The sequence below is a fragment of the Candoia aspera genome, chromosome 5, assembly GCF_035149785.1.
Source record: "Candoia aspera isolate rCanAsp1 chromosome 5, rCanAsp1.hap2, whole genome shotgun sequence".
Classification (NCBI taxonomy): domain Eukaryota; kingdom Metazoa; phylum Chordata; class Lepidosauria; order Squamata; family Boidae; genus Candoia; species Candoia aspera.
In genome coordinates this window covers 81561368-81585405 of record NC_086157.1, presented here as the reverse complement: position 1 = coordinate 81585405, position 24038 = coordinate 81561368, and the positions used below count along the sequence as shown (strand labels likewise).

Sequence of the window (24038 nt, the reverse complement as noted above, 5' to 3'; positions counted from 1 at the left end):
AATATGTTTGTATTATACCCAGAGTATATCTCTTTTTTTATTATTGTTTTAGTTTCTTTTGATTAAACTGCATATTAAAACACTGAATAGGTGAATTAGAAAGGCAGTAGAATAATACGAAACTAATAAAGTAAATAAATTTCAGGAAACATAATCTGCATGTTGTGCCTATTCAATAAAGTATATTTCAGTCAGTTAATGAGATAATAAACAGCTGAAAAACTTGTAAAAACATTGTAAACACTCCTTCATAAGACAGAGAGGATAACAAATAATGGCTATTGTAATACTTTCCATTAGGATTTGGAAGGACTATTAAAATGCTTTTTTCTCCTTGGTTTTAGACACGATGTCATTCTGAAAAATTCTCAAGTGCTGTACAGTAGAGCACTTAAAATCATGCTGAGGGATTATTTATACACTGGGAAGATTTCTTAATCTCATTAAAGATGCAGGGAACAAAATGATGCAGTTCTAGTTGGTTGCAAAACGGTAACAGTTCATCAGAGCCTTTTTGTGCAAAATTATTTGCCACTTCACAAACATTTTTTTTTCTTTAAACCTTTTAGTACTCCTTCAGTATAATTAGGTATCTGTACCAACTGCTTAATTAACTAAACAGAAATGGATGGAATTAGTTTGTGGAAATGAAATAAGCAATCTAAACTGCTGGGCATACTGAATATCAAGTCATAATATAGCTAACATAGACATAGTTCAGTTTATACTGAGATATGCAGTGGTCCTCCAAAAAGTGTTATTCCTACTTTTTAAAAAAATATTACAATGATTTGGATGCATGTTAAGAAAATCTCATGAGGATCTGAACATTGAACAATTACCTATCATCCACATATTTTTCCATAGGTGGTAGAATATACAAAAAGACAATCAAGGAATCTCATTGTAAACTTGTAGAATATTAGTGTTTAAACTAAAGTTTCACGAAAAACACTATGCTGTATGAAACATAATTCTAAGAGAAATGCAAACTGCACCTTAATAGCTGTTTTTTGGGGAAATACTCTAAGTTTAAATTCTCAAGTAGATTTATGAGTTTGTATGCCGCCCAAAGGCAGTGTTGATGTTGGTGGCCTTATGAGTCTAAATTATAAAAATAAACAAATACAGGTAGTTCTTGGTTAATGACAGTAATTGGGACTGGAGTTTACATCGCTAAGCGATGTAGTAAAGTGCAATGTCACGTGACCGCATCACTTAGTGATGGCAGTCTGAGCAGTCCCCGTTGCTGTCATTAAGCGAGTCCCAGGCGGCTCATGAGCAGGCTACAGACAGGTATGCGGCTGCTGCCAAGCAGGGGAAGGTGTGTGGGTGGCCGGTGTGGTGGTGGCGGGGGTGGCTGCTGCTATGTGGGGGAGTGCAAGTGACTTACTTGAGAGACTTGCAACCTTCCCTGCTGGCTGCACGTGACCTTGGGACACTGCAACCATCATAAGTGAGAGCCGGTTTCCAAGTGCCCAGATCACTATCATGTGACCGCGGGGGTGCTGGGATGGCCAGAACTTCAAGGACCAGTCATAAGTACCACTTCTTCAGCACCATCGTAACTTCGAGCAGTCCCTGAACGAGTGGTCATTAAACGAAGACTACCTGTACCAATTTTATTTATAAAAATCTATCGCTGTGAAGCTTGTCACACAGGAGCACAGAAATTTTTCATAGTATTAGCATGAGTTACGTGGTAGGTGGCTGTCAAGTGTCAGTTACCACTTGTGTTTTCCTCAGTTTTCATATGGCAGTTGTAACCAGAGAATAAACTGATCCTTTAAAGACTTAGACCTTAGAGCCCATATTAGACTTATTTATCATATTTATTTGCTTGACTGGGGAATTCTAGAGAAAATTTTGGTATGCCACATGGGGCTAAGATAGAGAAAAAAAAATCCTGTTATACGTGTAATATTTGATTTACCATATATAATCCACTGTGAAAAAATAACATCAAAACTGGATAGAAGTGTAATGTTGCCTTGCTTCTCAAGGATCATAGAATTGCTAGATTTGCTATCATTTTTATATTCACATGTATTTTCAACTTATTTTTGAGAAATATTAGATAAGAGTCTTACAAATTAAAGATACGGATCAAAAACGCAGGAATGTGTTACATATAATTAACAGTTATATTGCAACTGAATGTAAATGAATAAATGGGTTTCAGGTGAAATTACAGAAATAATAAAATGTTTGAATATAAAGGTGGTAGTATAGGGTGCAGGTTGCTCCAAGGAGACAGAAGCAATATTCTGTTACGTGTTTCCTATTACAGTAAAAATGTGATCTCATAGTCTTGTATGAACATGGCAGATTTCCATCTTAATACTGCTAATTTTTAATAACTTACTTTCTCTAAACTGAAATTCCTTTTTGTATTTTCATCCAGGAGTATTTCCTCAGGCATTCTTGTGTTAATTATATATTTATAGCTAATACTAAAGGTTTTTAATTCTGAGACATCATGGACTGGAATTTCTATATGTCGTTAACAAGAACAGTGGGTAGCTGAGATTCCTGGTTCCACAGAGATGAATTATAGTTTAGTGAAGAAAATAATGAGCAATTAGAATTAACAATCAGCAGTACTTACATATCTCCTGAGTATTTGCATTTTAGTGTAAATAAGTTTAGGATACTCAATACTACAAAAAATTATTCTGAGAATATCCAGTTTAAATAATGGTAATATTAAGAGCCATTTTGGTGTATGGTGAAAGGCACTAGGCTAGAAACCAGGGGAACAGGAGTTCTAGTCCTGCCTTAGACATGAAGCCAGCTGGGTCACTTTGGGCCAGTCATTCTCTTTCAGCCCTAGGAGGAAGGCAGTGGCAAACTACTTCTGAAAATGTTGCCAAGAAAATTGCATGGACTCTGAAATCAACAATTGAATTGTTGATTTCAATTAGAGGCTGCACATATATTTTACAAGATTACTAGCAAAAGTATTCATATTTGTGATAATTTTTTTCCATTGATATTGGGAAGAAGAAATTTTGTGTTAATTCACTTGTTTGATTAACTTTCAATCAAATTAAACAATAAGAACAATTACCAAGGGAAATGATTGTTTCCCTTGGTAATCGTTCTTATTATTTAATTTTCTCCAACATTCAACTTGAATCTGTCTTTAAGTAGTTTATTCCCTGTCCTTGAAGTGAAAGAGAACAGGTCTTAACCTTCTATGTAACATACTTCTACTTTATTGAAAAACGCTATTGTATATTGGCTTCTTGGCTATCTTTCTTCCTCTCCCACCCTATTAAAGTTAACTACTTGTATAGAAGCATCGCCAAAGGCTATAAACTCTTATGGACTTAATAATGAATTATTTTTGCTAACTTTACAAGCTTATCTTTGCAGTGCATGTATTTTTAATATATGAAATGTGTGTGTGTGTGTATGATATATATTTATATCCTCCCTCTGCCCCTGTAGGTCACAGTAATGAAAGGCGGCAATAGGAATAAAGATCACTCAACAGACGGAGAAGGAACTGGAAAACGACCAAAGAGGAAGTGTCTTCAGTGGCATCCACTACTTGCAAAGAAAATTATTGACTTTTCTGAAGAGGAAGAGGAAGAAGAGGACGAAGACGATATTGAAAAGGTAAAATTATCCCCTTTGAAAAGTAGAATTAAGACCGTGGCAGTGTCCCTGCAGTCACGTGATCAAAATTCAGGCACATGGCAACCGGCATGTATTTATGACAGTTGCAGCTTCCAGGGTCACATGATCGCCATTTGCGACCTTCCCAGCCAGCTTCTGACAAGCAAAATCAATGGGGAACTGTGTGATTTTCTTAACAACCGCATGATTCAGTTAATTGTGATGATTTGCCGCAAAAATGTCGTAAAATCGGGTGCACTCACATGATACCTTGCTTAACGACCACATCACTTAACAATGAATTTTCTGGTCCCTGTTCTGGTCATAACTGGACTACCTGGATATGCTAATGCTCTGAATATGGAAAATAAAATGAGCATCAACTAGTACAGAGAGACAAATGCAATTTAATAATGTAATAGACATCTGGTGGGATGATTCCTGTCACTGGGTTATAGCAGTTGAAGGATCTAGTCTGTTCAAGAGGATCAGAAGCCATAGACAAAGAGAAGTCCAAGTTAATGAAGTTGACAATACTGTAGAGAGGAACTGGGTTAAAAGTACATGGAAAAACACTAAAAATGATGTTGGTGTCTGTTATCATCCACCCAGTCAAAGCGAAGATGTGGATGATGTGTCTAAAAGCAAAATTGCAGATCTTTCAAAAAGCATTGAAATAATACAGATAGGGATCTTAATTACCTAACTATCTGTTGGAAGACAAATTCTGTCAAGCATGGTACTACAACACTGACAGGTGTTTCTCTCAACCATCTGTCAGAAATGCTTTAATTTGAATTCCTGCACTGAGCAGGGAATGAATCTCAGTGGTCTACAGGTAGTCTTCAGTTAAAGATCACTCATTTAGCACTGAACAAGTGGTACTTACAGTATGACTGGTCCTTGAGTTCCAGCCATCCCAGCAACTCCACAGTCACCTGATCTCAATCTGGGCACTTGGCAACCAGCTCGTACTTAAAACAGTTTCAGCATCCCGCAGTCACATGATTGCCATTTGCAACCTTCCCTGTCAGCTTCTCACAAGCAAAGTCAATCTGGAAGCAGCAGGGAATGTTAGAAGTTGCTCCGGTAAGTCTCCCCCACCTGGCAGCAGCTACCCCCTGCCTGGCTGCACTAGTGCCATGCCTCACTGGCTGTTCACACACCCTCCCCTACCTGGCAGCAGCCATCCCTAACCCCACCACACTCACGCCATGCCTCACCGGCCAACCACACACCCTCTCTTACCCGGCAGCAACCACTTAACTGCCTGCCGGACTGCTTCTGAGCTTCCTGGAACTTCCAACTTCCTGCTGGCTTTGCTTGTTGGAAGCCATCAGGAAGTGTAGAGGAGGTCCTCGCTTAACAACCTGCAGTCCTTGCTTAACAATGGCAATGGGGACTGCCGCGATCGCTGTTGCTAAGTGACGCGGTGATGTGACATCGTGCTTTACGACCACATAACAATGGAAATTCAGTTCCCAGTTACCTTTGTTTAGCAAGGACTACCTGTAGGTGGTTCCTTCCAACATTATAATTCTGTTTCTCTGCATAGATAAGTAGTTGATGTTAGTTCATCCTGCCAAATCCTATTATTTATTCTTCCTATTAAAATATTGTCGTTTATGAATTTGTCCAACTCCCTTTAAAATCTTGAGGCAGCTAATTTTAACAATTACTAGAACCTGGTTCTCCCTGCTCCTAGTCTAAAACCTTAACTATTATACCATATTGGCACTCAAAAGCGAAGAGAAGAAGGAAAGATTTAGGTGGTTCTCCCTTCCTGGTAGTTCCAGGTGCTGGTAAGGAAATAGAATAATATCCATCTGAAACTCTTAGATCCAGAACTTCTACTAAACATATGTAACTGACAGATAACTGATAAATCTGGCTTCACTATCTTATGTTTTCCATCCTCTAATACTTTAAATGGGCAGTGTGGATTTAGAGAATCACTAGATAATATGTGATCTGTTGGGTCATCCTTTCAGAGACATTTCCTTACCTAAATAAATAGAATGACCACAGGCAGGCAAAAAAGCAGCAGGAGCAGAAGTGACTTCCGACTTCCTGCCAGATTCCCCATTGACTTTGCTTGTGGGAAGCTGGCAGGGATCATTGGAAATCACTCCTCCCCCTCCTTAGCTGACCCACAGGACTGCCTGCCACTTTGCCGGGGGGAGGATGAACAAAGGGACCCATGGACCACGAGGAAGAGTAAACCCCCACTCACCATTCTGGCATGTCCCCAAGGGCCCCCTCCCTCCAGAGAAGGAGAGGGCTCATCCATCGACTGCCAGCAGCCCCCAGCCAGCCCTGTCTTGTCAGCAGGCATCTGAGTCACTCCCTTGTCCTTCCCTTGCTGTTCACCACCATTGAGCAATTTCAGATTTCAGCCTCAGTTCCAAAGCAGCCAATCACCGGTCACCTATCAAGCCTTGCCGCTAGCCTGTTGGGCACAGTAGTGGGAGCGGGAACGACTTCCAACTTCCTCTTGGGTTCCCCATTGACTTTGCTTGTGAGAAGCTGGCAGGGAGTGTTAGAAATCACTCCTCCTCCTTGACTGACCTACGGAACTGCCTGCCACTTTGCTGGGGGGAGGGGAAACAAAGGAATGACCATGGGCAGGTAACAAAGTGGGAGCGGGAGTGACTTCCGACTTCCTGCTGGCTTCCCCATTGACTTTGCTTGTGGGAAGCTGGCAGGAATTGTTGAAAATCACTCCTCCTCTTCCTCGGCTGACCCATCGAACTGTCTGCCACTTTTCTGGGATGAGTGGGAACAAATGGAGCCACAGATTACGAGAAAAACTGCAACCCTGATCCCCATCCTGGCAAGTCACCAAAGGCCCCCTCTCTCCAGGGAGGAAGAGGGCTTACCCATTGACCGCTGGCGCCCCCTAGCCAGCCCTACCTCACCAGCAGGCATCTGAGTCACACCCTCGTCCTTCCCTTGCTGCCCACTGCCATTAAGAGATTTCAGATTTCGGCCTCAGTTCCAAAGCAGCCAATCTCCGCTTACCCAGTTGGGTGTAGGGGTCAGAGGGAGGCAGGAAAGAAGGCAGAGATAAGTCTATCCCATCTTCCCTTGCATCATGCAACCTACAGGTTTCTGAAAAATGTAGTCAGAAGGCATAGTGGCGCTGAAGCAGCCACAACTTTGCCAAATTTCAATCCCACAGGAGTAATAGGTCCTAGATTTTAGACACATTCTGTAAATTAGCCCTTTTGAGATACCTTGGTTCAAAAATTGTTGCCCTATGATGTACGATTTCACCCAATTGAAGGTTACAAACAGACACAAGAGTTTTAATAGTATATAGATTTGTTGTTGAAATTAGAATAACTTCTATTACTTTTTAATTCCATCATGCCATAATTTAAATACTGATGTCCCACTCAAGCAGGTTAGTAATATAAACCTTTATTACAGTCTTTGACCAACATGTGTACACACACACACACACATAAAATGCATAAAATATACATTGGAAAATGTTAATTAAAAGAAGTTAAATAAGAGGAAGAAAGGAAAGGAAGGAGAGGGGAAAAATTTACAGGTATCAGAGAAACACATTTTTATTGGACAATATTTGTTTCTTCACTCTAGTAGCAGCTTAACAAAAATAGTGAGGGAGATAGCACTAATAAATTGTAATCAGAAAAAGAAGAAATATTTTAGTGTCATCAATTAAAACACAAATTATTGCAACCTAGATTATATATTTTATGTATGATTTACTTAATTTATATATTGCTTTTAATGTCAAAGAGTTCATACTTCCAAAGTCCTCTAAACTGGAAGATTTTAACATCTTAGTGGATGTTCTATTTTGAGGGAAGCAAGGTTTTCTTTCTTTCTTGGGAAGAAGTTGCTAAACCTGGATACAGACGTATTCCTTTATTTGAATCTTCTGTTTTGATATTTTCAAATGTACTTTGTCCCATGAAGAATTGATTGTAATTATTTATGACACTAAATAAACTATTTTAAATGCAAGTTAGCTGCATGTTTCAGGTTAAGTATCAGAGCAAATAACGTGTGGATGGGGCAAGAAATCCTTGTCAGTTCCATTCTCTGTACATGTTATATTTTCTTCACTGTAAAATAGGTCCAGATTCTCAGTGCTGATGGTCTTGAGCATGATGCTGATGAAACAGAAGACGACGAATCTTCAGAACAGCGAGCTCGCAGACCAATGAATGCATTCCTTTTGTTCTGTAAACGTCACCGTTCCCTTGTCCGGCAAGAACATCCCCGTCTGGACAATCGTGGTGCTACCAAGATATTGGCAGATTGGTGGTCTCTTCTTGATCCTAAAGAAAAACAAAAATACACTGACATGGCCAAGGAGGTATACAACTACAGGATCAATATGTCTTTCAGTTATATATTGTTACTTTTTCTTGTGTACCTAAAAGTATACGTCCCCCGGACTAAGCAATTAATAACAACAAATACAGGTGGTCCTCGCTTAATGACCCTAATTGGGACCAGAATTTCCATCCCTAAACGAAGCAGTCATTAGGTGAAATACAATGTGACTACCCTGCTTAGTGACAGCAGTTCCAGGAGTCCCAGTTGCAATCATTAGGCCAGGACCACACGCTTGTCCTACCATGCTACACTCCTCTCCACTTCAATTCCCCCCACTCACCTATCTCCTCTCCATCTCTGCTCTTTTGGTCACCCTGCACTCTGCCATCTACCCCTGCTGCCTCCACCAACCCCAGCTGACCTTTGCCGTCTTCTGCTGCTGGCCTGGGATCCAGGCGCTGGGTGAGGATGCAGCCCTGGGATGCATGCAGCAAGCATGCCAGAGCGATGGAGCCTTATCTGCTGAAGCGACCTTGCCAGGTCTGGCCAGAAGGAGGCAGTGGGACAGCGAGGCAGGACAGGCGGCGGCAGCTCCCCAGGCAAAGGTAGAGGCTGTGAAGGAGGCACTGTTCAGAGTGGTGGCAGAACTGGTAGAAGTGGAGGGACATGGCTTCCTGGAGAATTGGCCTGTGGGCTTCAGTAAGGGGTAGAGGCAAGTCCAGCACTGGCAAAGACTACCCAGAGGCCCTCTGCTCACTCTTGGCCCCGCCTTCCTCCTGCAAAGCCTTGCAAAGGGCCAGCAGCTTCCAACGCGCTGAAGCCTGCAGACTGGTTCTCCAGGGGAGCTTCCGGCATGCACTCTGAAGCCTGTAGACTGAGTCTCATGGAGCGCTTCCAGTGTGAGCTGCAGAGTGCCTGCTGTGCCTTGGGGAAGCCCTCATCCCTCTGCTTTCTCCAGTTCTGCCACCTAAACAGCACTTCCCACACTGCCTGTGTCATTTGCACCTCTTCTGTCTTGCCCAGCAATGGAGAGCACCATGCCTTGCTATCCCATCCCACTGCCTCTTCCCCGACTGGGCCCAGCAAGCTTCCTTTGGCAGACAGGGCTCTGCCCCCCTTACGCACTCACTGCACACATCTCAGGGCTGCTCCCTTGCCCAGTGCCCGGATCCCTGGCCAGCAGGAGGAGGAAGAAGAAAGAGGTCAGCTGGGGTAGCTGCAGGTGTATGTGGTGGAGTGCAGGTTGGCCAAAAGGGCAGAGATGGGGAGGAAGATAGGTGGAGGAGAGTTGAACCGCCCCTGTGAACATAAGTGTGGGTGGGCCACCAAGCACCCAAATTATGACCTCATGGGCCAAAACTTGAAGGACTGGTCCTAACTACCACTCATTCAATGCTGCCATAACTTTGAACAGTCACTGAATGAATGGTCGTTAAGCGAGCGCTATCAGTATAGTAAATATTTTTAAAAGTATCTTAATGTTTGCAGTTTAGTGCTACACTCCCCAAACCGGATGCTCCAGTGATGAGAAGGATGAATTTTCGGAAGGACTGGATGCCCATCTGCGAACTGTTGGCCCCAAAGAACATCTGGTATTAGGAGATGACTTCAATGGTCATGTTGGATCGGCGAGATCCAACATACAGCCAATGTCATGGTGGAAATGGGTTTGGCACTCGCAGTGACGATGGGATCTGGATCTTGGACTGTGCCAAAGCACACGAGCTGGCAGTGGCCAACATTCTTCAAGAAGAGGCCTACACATCTCATCACCTACACCAGTGGTGGGTGCAGGATTCAAATTGATTATCTGCTTGTGAGACAACGTGACCTGAAATTGGTGACCAATGTAAAAGCGATCCCTTTGGAATCAGTCGTCCCCCAGCATTGGCCTCTCATCATGGACCTCCAGTTGGACATTTTAGGCCGAAAGCAATCCCAAATCACTGGAGTGGAGCGGACAAAATGGTGGCACTTACTGGAGCGCAAAGCTCAGTTTGTGGCTGCCCTTGGTCCCATCAGTGTTGACATGGACCAGCCAGCATCGGCCATGTGGGACAAATTGATCAGACAAGTCCACGCTGCAGTGAGAGCTGTCCTTGGGAGGATGAAGCCAGGGAAATAGGCCATCGATAAGCAAGTTTGGTGGTGGAATGAAGAAGTGCAAATAGCTGTGAAGAAGAAAAAGGCATTAAAGGCATGGTTTCAGCACTGATGAAGAACTCGGGTATTACAAGGTGCAAAAATTGGCTGCCAAGAGAGCAGTAGTGGCAGCCAAGGCTGCTTACTACGTCCAGGTATACGACAAATTGGACACGCCCGAAGGAGAAAATAAAATCTATCGCTTGGCCAATGCACGTCATCAAGCCATTCAGGACATTGGCCAAGTCAAGCATATAAAGGACAAAGACCATCGACTCCTTGGAGACCCACCTGTCATCCTCCACTGATGGAGTGATTACTTCTCCAAAATTAGCAATGAGGAATTTGACCACCCTCTAATCCAAGGTGCTGATCCGGTCTCTCGACCTGTGCCATGAATTACCATCAAGGAGGTCGAAGAAGCAATGAAGAAGATGAAGAATGGGAAGACAACCGGCCCTGATGACATCCCAGCTGAAGTGTGGAAGATCCTTGGCCGCCAAGGTGCCACGATTCTCGCTGCCCTCTTTAACCGAATCATCGATGAGGGTGCAGCCCCAGCAGCTTGGACAACCAGTACCATAGTACCAATTTGGAAGGGCAGTGGTGATGTGACTGAAGGCTTGAATTATCGGTCAATCTGGTTGCTGTGTCGTGCCATGAAAATATTTGAATGGGTTATTGATGCCAGGCTCCACAAGATTGTCTCCATCACTCCAAACCAATGTGGCTTTGTCAAAGGGAGTGGAACGACGGACGCCATTCATGCTGCTCGGTTGTTTTGGAGAAGCACCGTGAGAAGACCAAGCCTGTCCACATGGCATTCCTTGACCTGGAAAAAGCCTTTGACCGCGTCCCACACAAACTCATTTGGCATACCCTACTATCTCATAATGTCCCCGAAGCCTATGTCCAGTGGATTCAACTACTGTACCATAGCGTCACCAGCATAGTCCGATGTGTAGTGGGAACATTGCCTCCCTTCGCCATCACCGTCAGAGTACATCAAGGATCAGCGCTTTCAGCCCTACTATTTGTCCTTTGCAAGGACACTGTGACGCTTGACCTCCAGTCGCCTCATCCATGGTCATTCCTCTATGCCAATGACATCTCCTTGGTGAATGAACAACGTGAAGCCCTCCAAGAGCAAATGCGGCAATGGAATGAACAGCTCAGCGAATTTGGACTTTGACTGAACATCAAGAAAACGGAATATATGGAATGCGGCCCCCAAACCGATGGAACCATCAGCATTGGTGGAGAAGACTTGAAGAAAGTAGAGCAATTCAAGTAACTCGGCTCCCTCATAGTTGGCGATGGCGATAGCTTTCCGGATGCCCGCGCCTGTGTCAACACCACCTGGATGACATGGCGTCAGTTGACTGGAGTCCTATGTGATCATCGGATGCCCCTACGCCTCAAGTCAAAGGTCTACAGAATGGTAGTGTGCCCAGTCGCTCTCTACGGATCAGAGTGCTGGCCAGTGACAGAAAAGCACGAGCAGGCCCTGCACGTGATGGAAATGTGAATTCTCCAGTGGTGCCTTGGACTAACGTGATTCGACCACGCCATGAACAACGATGTCGGACGACGACTGGGAGTTACACCAATTGCGGCAAAACTGCAGGAAGGAAGGCTTGCATGGTATGGACACATTGTATGTGGCAAAGAAGACTCAGTGGCGAGAACAGCCATGCATCTGGACCCTGGTGGCCAGTGACCCTGTGGTAGACCCAAGAAACTGGATGGACCGCATTAAGGAGGACATGGAATGTGTGAACGTCAGCCCTGAAGATGCCTTGGTTTGAGTCAAATGGAGACAGATATGCCAACAAGCAGACCCTGCCATAGCTCGGAAATAATGCTAGGAAGAAGGTCTTAATGTTTGCAGTTTAAAACAAAAAACAAGGAAGCTTCTAACTCAGAAGATGTTAGGCTGTGAGCAGGAGAAGCGATTATATTTCTATAGAATAGAGAATGTTTTTCTCACTGTAAGAATTACCATTTGGGGTTATTTTATTTTAATGGGTATTGCGGGACTGGATAAAATAAAAATTAGTGACCAGAATTAATTATAGGCTTAAATATATACATTTTGTATTATGTCCTTGTTGTATGTAATTCGTCTGTGATTTGTTTGTAGGAAAACGGAAAAAAATATATTTTACATGGTAAAAAAAGAGGATCACAAAGAGATTGATTTCCATTACCAATATTTATTACATGTGTAGTCAGCTTCCAGGTGTTAGGCCCCCTATTAACAAAATTAGAATTATTAAAACGTTGGTTAACATTTTGGCTTTAAAAAATTTATAAGAGTGCTACTCTTATTCTAAATTCCCGTGATTTGTTAGGAAATACACTAACAGTAGTTGTTTCAAAGGCAAGATAAACATTTGTTATCCTTAAGATTATTAAGGTTATTGTTGTCTTTGAAAGACAACAAGAGAATTTATAACAGGAATGGACAACCTGTATATGGCCCCAGATTTATTTTTTGCAAGTCCTGGTATGCCATCTGACCACAGTTTCTGAAAATATGTGGTTCCCATCTTTATGAGAAAAGAAACACATGATAATTTATTTGTTTGATTTAGGCTTCATTTTTCTACTTTGGCAGACAATAAAGACAGCTGACAATTTTTTTTTAAAAAAAAAGTACAGTCTATTAAAAGGATAAAGCTACAATTTAAAATTAACAGTAAAATAAGCACTAAAGTAATTTGATAAAATTATTGTGTAAAATGTAAAATCAGCAAGCAGGGTGAAAACAAGCAAACAAAAATTCTTCAGAGCTTCCATCCCTCCCTCTTTGGTTTATTGTTCCACCCCTGCAGCCGTTGACCTGTTTGGCATGGCCCCATACACCAAAGGCTGCTGGCCCACTCTGTTTTAGAGGAGATCTTTCCAGTGAACTATGTTAATAAATATCAGAAGAAGGGATTGGCAATGGCAAGGACTGTGTGACTAATATTCTAGAACATTTGGAGAGCACCCAAATACAATTCAGCCAAAACAAGATAATATGTCAGTAAGCCGTGTTTATTATTTGGTTCTTAACATTTGCAAGAAGGTTATATGCTTGACCACATATCTACATTTTGTGATCTATTTAACTCCTCACATAGAGGTTCTCTTACCTTCGTATAGAGATAATTTTCAGAAACAAATTTCAAACTAAGATTACCCTTAGGGGTAAGATGGTTCTCCAGTTACTGAGGAATTAAATAGTTAATATCACCAAGTTCTCTTTCTTAACAATGTATTTACAGGCAAACTTAACATTTATTTTAAAATCCTTTACTATGCAATCCTATACCTTGCTATTTAGAAATGCATCTTACAGGTATTTTGGATATAGAACTGCAATCAAAAATTATAAATACCTATTTATGTCTCCGCCAATTTGCTAATCTATATCAAGCAATACATATCTTGGCCCTTTACCAACACCAATCCTGAGCTGTCAGATTCAGTGGTAAGGAAGTTATAAAAATAAAATTCTACCATGGAATTAAAATGTAAAAATATCGCCATTACCTTGGGTGGAATGAAGCAGCAGGGCTTTGGAGCTGGTTGGTTGTCTTCTTCATAACTTGCACAACTCATCTGACATTACTTAACATTATTTCACTTGAAGATGGAGGGAATTTACGACATTAAATCCTCTGACATAAGGAAATGGTTATATTTATCTAAAATAATTAATATCCTGCTCTTTATCCAAACAAGTTTAGGTAAAATTAAAACAGTACCGTAACTAAAATTAAAACAATACCATAACTAAAATAAAATCTAAATAAAATGTAATTGAAAAGCAGTAAAATATATAAATTACCTGGAATTTTAAAAGGTTTGTGGCAGCTAATAGTATTGTTGAGGAGAATATTCTGTAATTGTAGTGTTACAATGTAAATAGCGTCATTACTGTCTTTTGTCCTGAACATGTTATTCCAAATAAACAAATAGCAGGTAACATTGATATTCAGTATAATTTTGCTGTGATTTTTTAAATAATGAAATTGGAGACTATTGGTTAAAATGGTGACAATAAATGAACTAATCAATTAATTAAAGAAATCAAGTAAATACTTGGAATAATGGAGCAGTAAATTACTTATTAGGGATAGGGTAATGTACTAGGAACTTTTTTCTCTGATGAACAAAGCCTTAATTCATGAGGGGGGAGGGATCATTGTATAATATTCCTGTGGAAACCTACAGATCAAAAACTGTTAAGAATCATTTTTCTTTTAAAAAAGAATACTGTGCCTGTAGTGATATGATTCTAAAAGCAAGTTCCACATTCTCTATTGAAAAGAAACAATATAACCAAGTGTGTTCAGCCCAGGAATGTTCATTCCAAGAATGTGTATAAGACACGCGATTAAACATATATTTTTTATTCTTTATGCAGTTTAAGAGTGCAACAGCAGTAATTAGCAACAAAAACTTGCCACTGAGTCTCCTTAACATTTCTTTGTCTAGAGGAGGAAAATATACATAGAAAATAAAGCTTTGTATTTTCAGTGGCATTCCTTATTTCAGCTGATATTTTGTCTTTATTATGATGTGTACAGGCATGACATATTTATTTCAGTGAGCAGACTATAACCCATGAATATTTAATAGGGAGTATGTGCCACTGAACACTAGTGGTACACAGAACAGCACTCTTATGTCTAAAATTCAGCTTAATGGGTCTAAAGACCAAGCCATGGGGGGGTCTTCTGGGGGAGATATGACAAACTGAAGGCGGCTCTGCGAAAGTGGAGCCAATGATGATGACAAAGATCAAGGAACCAACGAATATCAATCAATCAATTCTTTTAATTCTCTTTTCTTTCTTTAAATTTAGTTTGTATTGGATTTTACTATTATAATCATATATATATATATATATATATATATATATATATATATATATATAATATAATATATAATATATATAAAAATTATATATAAAAATAAAAAATAACGACCAAGCCATATGGGGAATAGTTAATAGTTAAACTGGACATGTTTACCTGCAAAAGAGAAAAGTGAGAGAAGATATGCAAGACAATTGAGACCTTTGTCTTTTACAGTGAGAACAGGACAATGACCAAAGGGCTGGAATTAAAAGAAAGGAGACTAATTGTGATAGGAGGAATTAGAACTGTTATGCTGTGGACTTCCCTAGAACAATGGTGGTCTCTACCTGATGAGGAATTTTCAAGTGGGGATGGATGGACTACTTATTTGAATGAAATAGATGATTAATCTGTAATTAGTCCCTTACAACTAATCCATTTTTCCCAAATAAATATGCTGTGTCTTAAAGCAAATTACCTGTTCTCTTCATAGTACAAAGATGCATTTATGAAAGCAAATCCTGGCTACAAGTGGTGTCCACCTACAAACAAACCTGTGAAAACTCAGTCACCCACACTTACAAATCGAAAAAAGCTTTGGGCTTTCCCATCAGAAGCTACAAAAGATTTGCCTAGTCCAAAAAAGTTAATAAAGACAGAAGAAATGCCTCAGCTGAATTTTGCAATGGCAGGTGAGTTTGTCAGCACCAGTCTTACAAGTTTACAAGCAGGGTGCTTTGAGTTGTGGCTTTTACTGGGTGGGAAGAAAAAAAAATAAAGTTCCCTTCAAATATTCATCTCCCGTAATCAAAAACCACCTGGATTAGAATAAACGCCTATCTAGTTTAGCATTCCATTCACCGAGTATCTAACTGGTATCTTTTCTACCCATAAGTACTATAGTAACTTTTTTGTTGCCTGTTATTCAGAAGCTGTTCTCTGATAAAACATACCTGTCATAAGTAGTAGCCATTATGCTTAGTGAATTTGTCTAATCTCTTAACATCAATCCCCATCAATCTTGTTCCTTGTGGAGGAAGGCCTGTTCTCCTGCCTTATTCCCATTGGAGAAGAAGATTTAGAATGCCATATTATACTGTCTTCTAAATAGTAAATAGCTTGGAATAGTATTCCATCTGAAGTCGGACAGTACCAACTTGTTGGCATTCAAAACGTGGCTGTTCCAAAGGCATTTGGAGATTGACTGTATGGCAGGTCCCCTCACTGCATAGGCAATTGTTGGTGCTAGGACTGTTTTCTTTTGTGTGTTAATGGCTAGGAAGTTGGTGGTTGTTAGGCTTAGATTTTTAAAAGAATTGTTTCTATTTTACTTTTGTATAATTTGTAAGCCGCTCAGAACCATTCTTGAGTTACATGTCATATAATTTGCAGTAATAAAATATAAATAAATAAACATCTAAAGAATTTTCAGGTTGTGTACATACCTTTTCTGATGTTTATTGATCATAACAGATGTGTTATGTAGAGTGATTTTTAAAAAAAAAACTTACTGTGATTCCTACTATTCATTTTTCCTACAGTGGCTTTCTATTTTTTAAAGTAAATATCTGTATTACCCTTGATTCTTTTTCAGTTAAAGCAATCAAAATAGCTGTATGGTTGCCTATGTGTATGTATGCATATAAACATACACACAAACACACACACCTAATGGTTGTCAAGAAAAGACAATCTATTTTTTCCAACATGTTTTGAGATATCTTCTATGTTAAGGTATGCAGTTATTACCATTTCTTTCAATATTAAAGCTCCAGATGTTTAAGGCAGTAGATCTGCCTAAACCAACTTCAAAATAAATATTTTGACTAAAATGTTTCCATATATAATTTCTTCTCTGTCAGATCCTACGCAAATGGGAGGCCTCAGCATGCTACTGTTAGCAGGAGAACATGCCTTGACTGCACAAGAAGTAAGTAATTATCTTTCCTGCTTAATTATTTCTTTAAAAAAAAAGAAAATGTTTAATAGGTTATATTACTACACAACGTATTTTCACAGCTATTTGATACATCTTTTATCCTAGATTAGTGACATCATTTTAACACTTAAGAGAGAAGGTTGTTTTTTGCTGAAAGAGCTGATGATAAAATATCTACTAGTTTGAAACATTCCTTCTCCCCCTATATTTAGAGGTTTGGGAGTTCTTTGGGGCATGTACAAAGATATATTAAAGGAAGACAAGGCAGAGGACAACTCATTGCATACCTGTCACATAACTTTGATTATTTTCCTCAAAGTCTGATACTTTGTATTGTATGGTATGAGAATTAAATGATTAAGAAAGTAGAACCATGCGTTTTCATATATGTAGTTACTTACAAGAAAAGACCTAAAATCAAGAGGAAATATCTCCATTTAAGCTGTTAAAAAGGATGTTAATGGTTCTCTGAACAACAACAGCAACAACAAAACAGCCCAGCATCAAAGAAAAACTGTTCTCTTTCTTTGATGTGCAGAAGTTTCAGAATGTTTCACATTCAAAATGTCCTGGTTTGAGCATATAGCAATTGTTGAAACAAGAGTTAAATAGTGGTCAAAAAGTACATTTCAATCCAGAACAGTTGTTTAGAACTCAAAATGGGGCTTTTCAGATATCAAAGGGTTCAATTATTAATCACTTTCAGATTGATTGCATTTAATAACGTGGTGTTCTGAAACAAAATATGAATGTGAAGAGTTTTTGTTTGAAGTACCACTAGCTGCATTCCATTTCTATTCTTCAACCCATTGTTTCTCTTTTTATCTCCTCCACACAATTAGCCCAGTTGTTTCAAGGGTTTTTTTCTCTTCAGTTGTGCTGTTCATAGGGGAACAGCCACATCCACTTTCTGGGTTAGCTCTGCATGGGGATGGACTCACCCTGAAGGAGCAGATCAGCAACATGAAGATTCCCCTAAACTCAAGCAGCAGGTGGAAGCCATGGCCAGGGGAGCCTTTGTACACCGTCAGCTGGTGGACAAGGAACTAGGAATCCCTTACAAGTCATGCCCTTATCACTCCATGCATCCTATCTGAGACTGCCTTTGAAGAGAATTTGAAAACTGCAGTTGGTCCAGACTGTGGTGGTTTGTTGGCTGGTGGGAATAACCACTTCAGTAATATAATACTCATGCTAAGGTTGCTGCACTAGTTTGAAATAGTTTTCCAGATCCAATTCAATTCAACTTATAAAGTCCTATGTGGCTTGGAACTACTTAAACCCGGCTTGCTGGATTTTTTTGTAAGGCAGTTAACATCATTTGTGTTCCATGAAGCTAGAGTGGTATTGGTGGCCTTTTTTCTTTTTCCTTTGGAATTTGGTTGATTTTATTCTAGTTACAATTTTTATTTTAGGTGTTTATGGCTTTATAGAAGATGGTAGGGAAGTAGGAGATTTTTTAAGGGCTGCTGTGTATTTTAGTCTTTTTATTTTTTGTAAACCATTTTGAATCTTTGCAGGTGGCCTTTATATGAGTATGTATTGTAAATAAACTGTTTTCATTGCTAGACAGTTTTTCTCCATTTGTTTTTAAGTGTTTGGTTGTTCGAGAGAGCCTCTGTTAGCTGTTTGAATTCTGCACTGACATCTGCAGATTGCCATTTACACTGATCTTGGGAACACTTTGAACACTGCTCACTGTAAAGCAGGAACTGATCTTTTCCAACCAAAGTAATTAATACAGATAGTCCTCACTTAATGACAGTAATTTGGACCAACAACAGTTGCTAAGCGATGTGGTCATAAAGCGTGACATCACATGACCATGCCAACTTACAGTGCAGCAGTTCCAATTGCCATCGTTAAATGAATCCAAGCGGTCATTAAGCATGATGTCATGTGATCATCATTTGCAACGTCCTGCCGGTTTCCCCATTGACTTTGCTTGTTGAAAGCTGGCAGTGAAGGTTGCATTTGGTGATCACATGACCTCAGGATACTGCGACCATTGTAATTACAAGCCAGTTTCCAAGCACCCGAATTGTGACCACGGGGACACTGTGATGGCCGCAACTACAAGGATTGGTCATAAGTCTCCATATTCAGCACTGTCATAAATTTGAACAATCGCTGCACAGTGGTCATTAAACAAGGACAACCTGTAGATGTATTGTTTTGCAGTCTTCCCATGAAATGGAGACCTTCATCCATGTAATCGTTGAAGATGAAAAGAATTTGTCAACATTAATCTTTTCTCCAAGCATTTATGCCAGTTTAAGTACAGCTAGTTCTTGGGTTACGACCACAGTGACTGTTCAAAGTTACAACTGCACTGAACAAGTGGTACTTATGACCAGTCGTTAAAGTTCCAGCTGTCACAGCACTCCCACGGTCGTGTGATTGCAATTCGGGCACTTGGCAACCAGCTCATACTTACAACAGTTGCAATGTTCCATGGTCACATAATTGCCATTTGAGACCTTTCCTGCTGGCTTCCCACAAGCAGAGTCAGTGGGAAAGATCACAAGTTGTTCCTATAAGTTGCTCCTGCCACTTTTTCTCCTTGGGATCTCGTACTCCATAGCACCCCACTGCCTGCCTGCAGCACCCACCCGCAGCCCTGGTCCACCTGCGCTCCGTAGGGTCTGCCCACAGCCCCCCCCAAAACCCACCCACACTCTCTGCTGACCTGTCTGTGCTCTGTAGTATCCATCCACAGCCCCCTTGACCCACCCATGCTCCGTAGCACCCCCCTGCACTCTGTTTCTTGGCTCCCACCTCTTCCCACTTAACAACCCAAGCAGTCCCAGGATTACGATGGCAACCAGGACTGCCAGGATTGCCATCACTAAGCGATGCGGTCACATGACGTTGCGCTTTGCAGCGGCATTGCTTAGCGATGGAAATTCTGGTCCCAATTGCTGTCATAACCCAAGGAATACCTGTACTGCTATGCTCTAACAATTCCATTTAGGAAATTATATTTCTGTAGCCTCCTAAGAATTGATTTGTAAATTTAAAGGTCTTCCTAAAACCTTCATCTTCAGCAAAGGATTGTTACCTTTCCGTGGTGCTGGAGCTTGAGCACCTCAATGATGCCATGAGCTAAACCATGAAGGGCCACCCAAGACGGGAAGGTCATGACAGAGAGGTCAGACTAAAGGCGATCCCTGGGGAAGGTAATGGCAACCCACCCCAGTATCCTTGCCGTGAAAAATAAATGGATCAGTACAACCAGAGATATGTCGGTATACCATCGGAAGATGAGACTCCCAGGTCGGAAGATGGTCAAAATGCTACTGGGGAGGAACAGAGGATGACTTAAACTAGCCCCAGACGTGATGAAGCAGCTAGCTCAAAGCCGAAAGGACGGCTAGCGGCCGACGCTGGTGGTGAACGGTGAATCTGATCTTATAAGGATCAACATACCATTGGAACCTGGAATGTAAGATCTATGAGCCAGGGCAAATTGGATGTGGTTATTGGTGAGATGTCAAGATTAAAGATAGACATTTTGGGCGTCAATGAACTGAAATGGACTGGAATGGGCCACTTCACATCAAATGACCACCAGATCTACTACTGTGGACAAGAGGACCACAGAAGAAATGGAGTAGCCTTCATAATTTATAGTCAAGTGGCTAAAGCAGTGCTTGGATACAATCCAAAAAATGATAGAATGATCTCAATTCAAATTCAGGGCAAGCCATCTAACATCACAGTGATCCAAATATACGCCCCAACCACAGATGCTGAAGAAGTTGAAATAGAGCAGTTCTATGAGGATCTGCAGCACCTACTGGACAACACACCTAAAAGATGTTATTTTCATCACAGGAGACTGGAATGCTAAGGTGGGCAGTCAGATGACACCTGGAATTACAGGTAAGCATGGCCTGGGAGAACAAAACGAAGCAGGACATAGGCTGATAGAACTTTGCCAAGACAACTCGCTCTGCATAACAAACACCCTCTTCCAACAACCTAAGAGACGCCTTTATACATGGACTTCACCAGATGGACAACACCGAAATCAGATTGACTACATCCTTTGCAGCCAAAGGTGGCGGACATCTATACAGTCGGTAAAAACAAGACCTGGAGCTGACTGTAGTTCCGATCACGAACTTCTTCTTGCACAATTTAGGATCAGACTAAAGAGATTAGGGAAGACCCACAGATCAGCTAGATATGAGCTCACTAATATTCCTAAGGAATATGCAGTGGAGGTGAAGAATAGATTAAGGGACTGGACTTAGTAGATAGGGTCCCGGAAGAACTATGGACAGAAGTTCGCAACATTGTTCAGTAGGCGGCAACAAAATACATCCCAAAGAAAGAGAAAACCAACAAGGCAAAGTGGCTGTCTGCTGAGACACTAGAAGTAGCCCAAGAAAGAAGGAAAGCAAAAGGCAACAGTGATAGGGGGAGATATGCCCAATTAAATGCAAAATTCCAGGGGTTAGCCAGAAGAGATAAGGAATTATTTTTAAACAAGCAATGCACGGAAGTGGAAGAAGACAATAGAATAGGAAAGAGAAGAGACCTCTTCCAGACAATTAGAAACGTTGGAGGTAAATTCCAGGCCAAAATGGGTATGATCAAAAACAAAGATGGCAAGGACCTAACAGAAGAAGAAGAGATCAAGAAAAGGTGGCAAGAATATACGGAAGAGCTGTATGGGAAGGATAACAATATCGGGGATAGCTATGTCAGTGTGGTCAGTGAGCTAGAGCCAGACATCCTGGAGAGTGAGGTTGAATGGGCCTTAAGAAGCATTGCTAATAACAAGGCAGCAGGAGACGACGGCATCCCAGCTGAACTGTTCAAAATCTTGCAAGATGATGCTGTCAAGGTAATGCATGCTATATGCCAGCAAATTTGGAAAACACAAGAACGGCCATCAGATTGGAAAAAATCAACTTATATCCCCATACCAAAAAAGGGAAACACTAAAGAATGTTCAAACTATGGAACAGTGGCACTCATTTCACATGCCAGTAAGGTAATGCTCAAGATCCTGCAAGGTAGACTTCAGCAATTCGTGGAGCAAGAATTGCCAGATGTACAAGCTGGGTTTAGAAAAGACAGAAGAACTAGGGACCAAATTGCCAATATCCGCTGGATAATGGAAAAAGCCAGGGAGTTTCAGAAAAACATCTATTTCTGTTTTATTGACTATTCTAAAGCCTTTGACTGTGTGGACCATAACAAATTGTGGCAAGTTCTTAGAGGTATGAGGATACCAAGTCATCTTGTATGCCTCCTGAAGAATCTGTATAACAACCAAGTAGCAACAGTAAGAACAGACCATGGAACAACAAACTGGTTTATGATTGGGAAAGGAGTACGGCAGGGCTGTATACTCTCACCCTACCTATTCAACTTGTACGCAGAACACATCATGCAACATGCTGGGCTTGAGGAATCCAAGGCTGGAGTTAAAACCTCTGGAAGAAACATTAACAATCTCAGATATGCAGATGATACCACTTTGATGGCTAAAAGCGAAGAGGAACTGAGGAGCCTTATGATGAAGGTGAAAGAAGAAAGTGCAAAAGCTGGCTTGCAGCTGAGCCTCAAAAAAACCAAGATTATGGCAACCAGCCTGATTGATAACTGGCAAATAGAGGGAGAAAATGTAGAAGCAGTGAAAGACTTTGTATTTCTAGGTGTGAAGATTACTGCAGATGCTGACTGCAGTCAGGAAATCAGAAGACGTTTAATCCTTGGGAGAAGAGCAATGACAAATCTCAATAAAATAGTTAAGAGCAGAGACATCACGCTGACAACAAAGGTCCGCATAGTTAAAGCAATGGTATTCCCCGTAGTAACATATGGCTGTGAGAGCTGGACCATAAGGAAGGCTGAGCGGAGGAAGATCGATGCTTTGGTACTGCGGTGTTGGAGGAAAATTCTGAGAGTGCCTTGGACTGCAAGAAGATCAAACCAGTCCATCCTCCAGGAAATAAAGCTAGACTCCTCACTTGAGGGAATGATATTAAAGGCAAAACTGAAATACTTTGGCCACATAATGAGAAGACAGGACACCCTGGAGAAGAAGATGATGCTAGGGAGAGTGGAAGGCAAAAGGAAGAGGGGCCGACCAAGGGCAAGATGGATGGATGATATTCTAGAGGTGACGGACACGTCCCTGGGGGGGTTGATGACCGACAGGAAGCTCTGGCATGGGCTGGTCCATGAAGTCACGAAGAGTCGGAAGCGACTGAATGAATAAACAACAACAAAACCTTCATAAATATATTGCAGAACAATGCCTATTATTATCACCTTTTCTAACCTTTCCTGAACTTTAGTCAGCCTTTTTGATTACAATAAATAAGGGGGGAAATTTAATAGTTGTAAGAGCAGAAAGAAAATACTTTTCCAACCTTGATTTTTATGTGTATTTCATTGACAGAAATTAAATAGTATTGTGTTTCATTAAGAATACATTTCACGACAATTAAGCTAGCTGCACTAATGATTATCTACTAAATATTTTTAACATCAAAAAATGGATATTGACAATTACTAGCTTTGGTTAGCTTCTTTTAAAAAACCTAATTGTAGGGAAGCTGTCCCTTGTAGCAAATGCTGTGAATGATTTAGAATGCTTTTATAATATTTGTACCGGGAAAGGAAAATGAAGAATCAGTGCAGGTATGTGACAACATTTTTAAAGTATCAGTTGCACCCTTCAGCTTATATAATGAAAGAGAAATAATATTCAGAAAAATGAAAAGTCTATTTTTGTTGTTGTTGTTCATTTACTTTTATTCCTGAACCACTTTTCAGTTTTATGGTAGGACAGAATATAATGGTTGTCTGCTCTTTAGTACATTCATATATGAAAATCAGAGAGATCTTTGCATATAGTCCTTTTTGAATGGGATAGGACAAGGCAGTCCTAATCTTACCACCACACATTTTATTTGGCTTTATTTCTTACCCCAATTTTTGTTTGTTTGTTTATAAAACTCTGAGTATATCATGAACCTTGTCTTTTGTCAGTTCCTTTTTCTTCTTTAAAGTAGTTTCATTTCTGTACAGATCTTAATTTAAAATACTTTTTTTTTTTTTTGCTTTAAAAATGCTTTTTGCTAATTTTTCTTAGCATTCATCTCTTTATTTTAAGAAGTATCTCTTGTTCTTTATATATT

The 24038-nt window shown here is 40.6% G+C and overlaps 1 protein-coding gene across 3 annotated transcripts in view; it reads left to right on the top strand.

Moving 5' to 3' along the window:
* BBX (BBX high mobility group box domain containing) overlaps window positions 1-24038 on the top strand; it is a 139510-nt gene that overhangs the window by 81308 nt on the left and 34164 nt on the right. For all 3 annotated transcript variants that reach the window (XM_063305580.1, XM_063305581.1, XM_063305579.1), the window contains 4 exons: window positions 3454-3624; window positions 7736-7978; window positions 15430-15628; window positions 16799-16866. In XM_063305580.1, the coding sequence (XP_063161650.1) occupies window positions 3463-3624; window positions 7736-7978; window positions 15430-15628; window positions 16799-16866 (672 nt within the window). In that variant the 5' untranslated portion in view covers window positions 3454-3462. The remainder of the gene's footprint in view (window positions 1-3453; window positions 3625-7735; window positions 7979-15429; window positions 15629-16798; window positions 16867-24038) is intronic.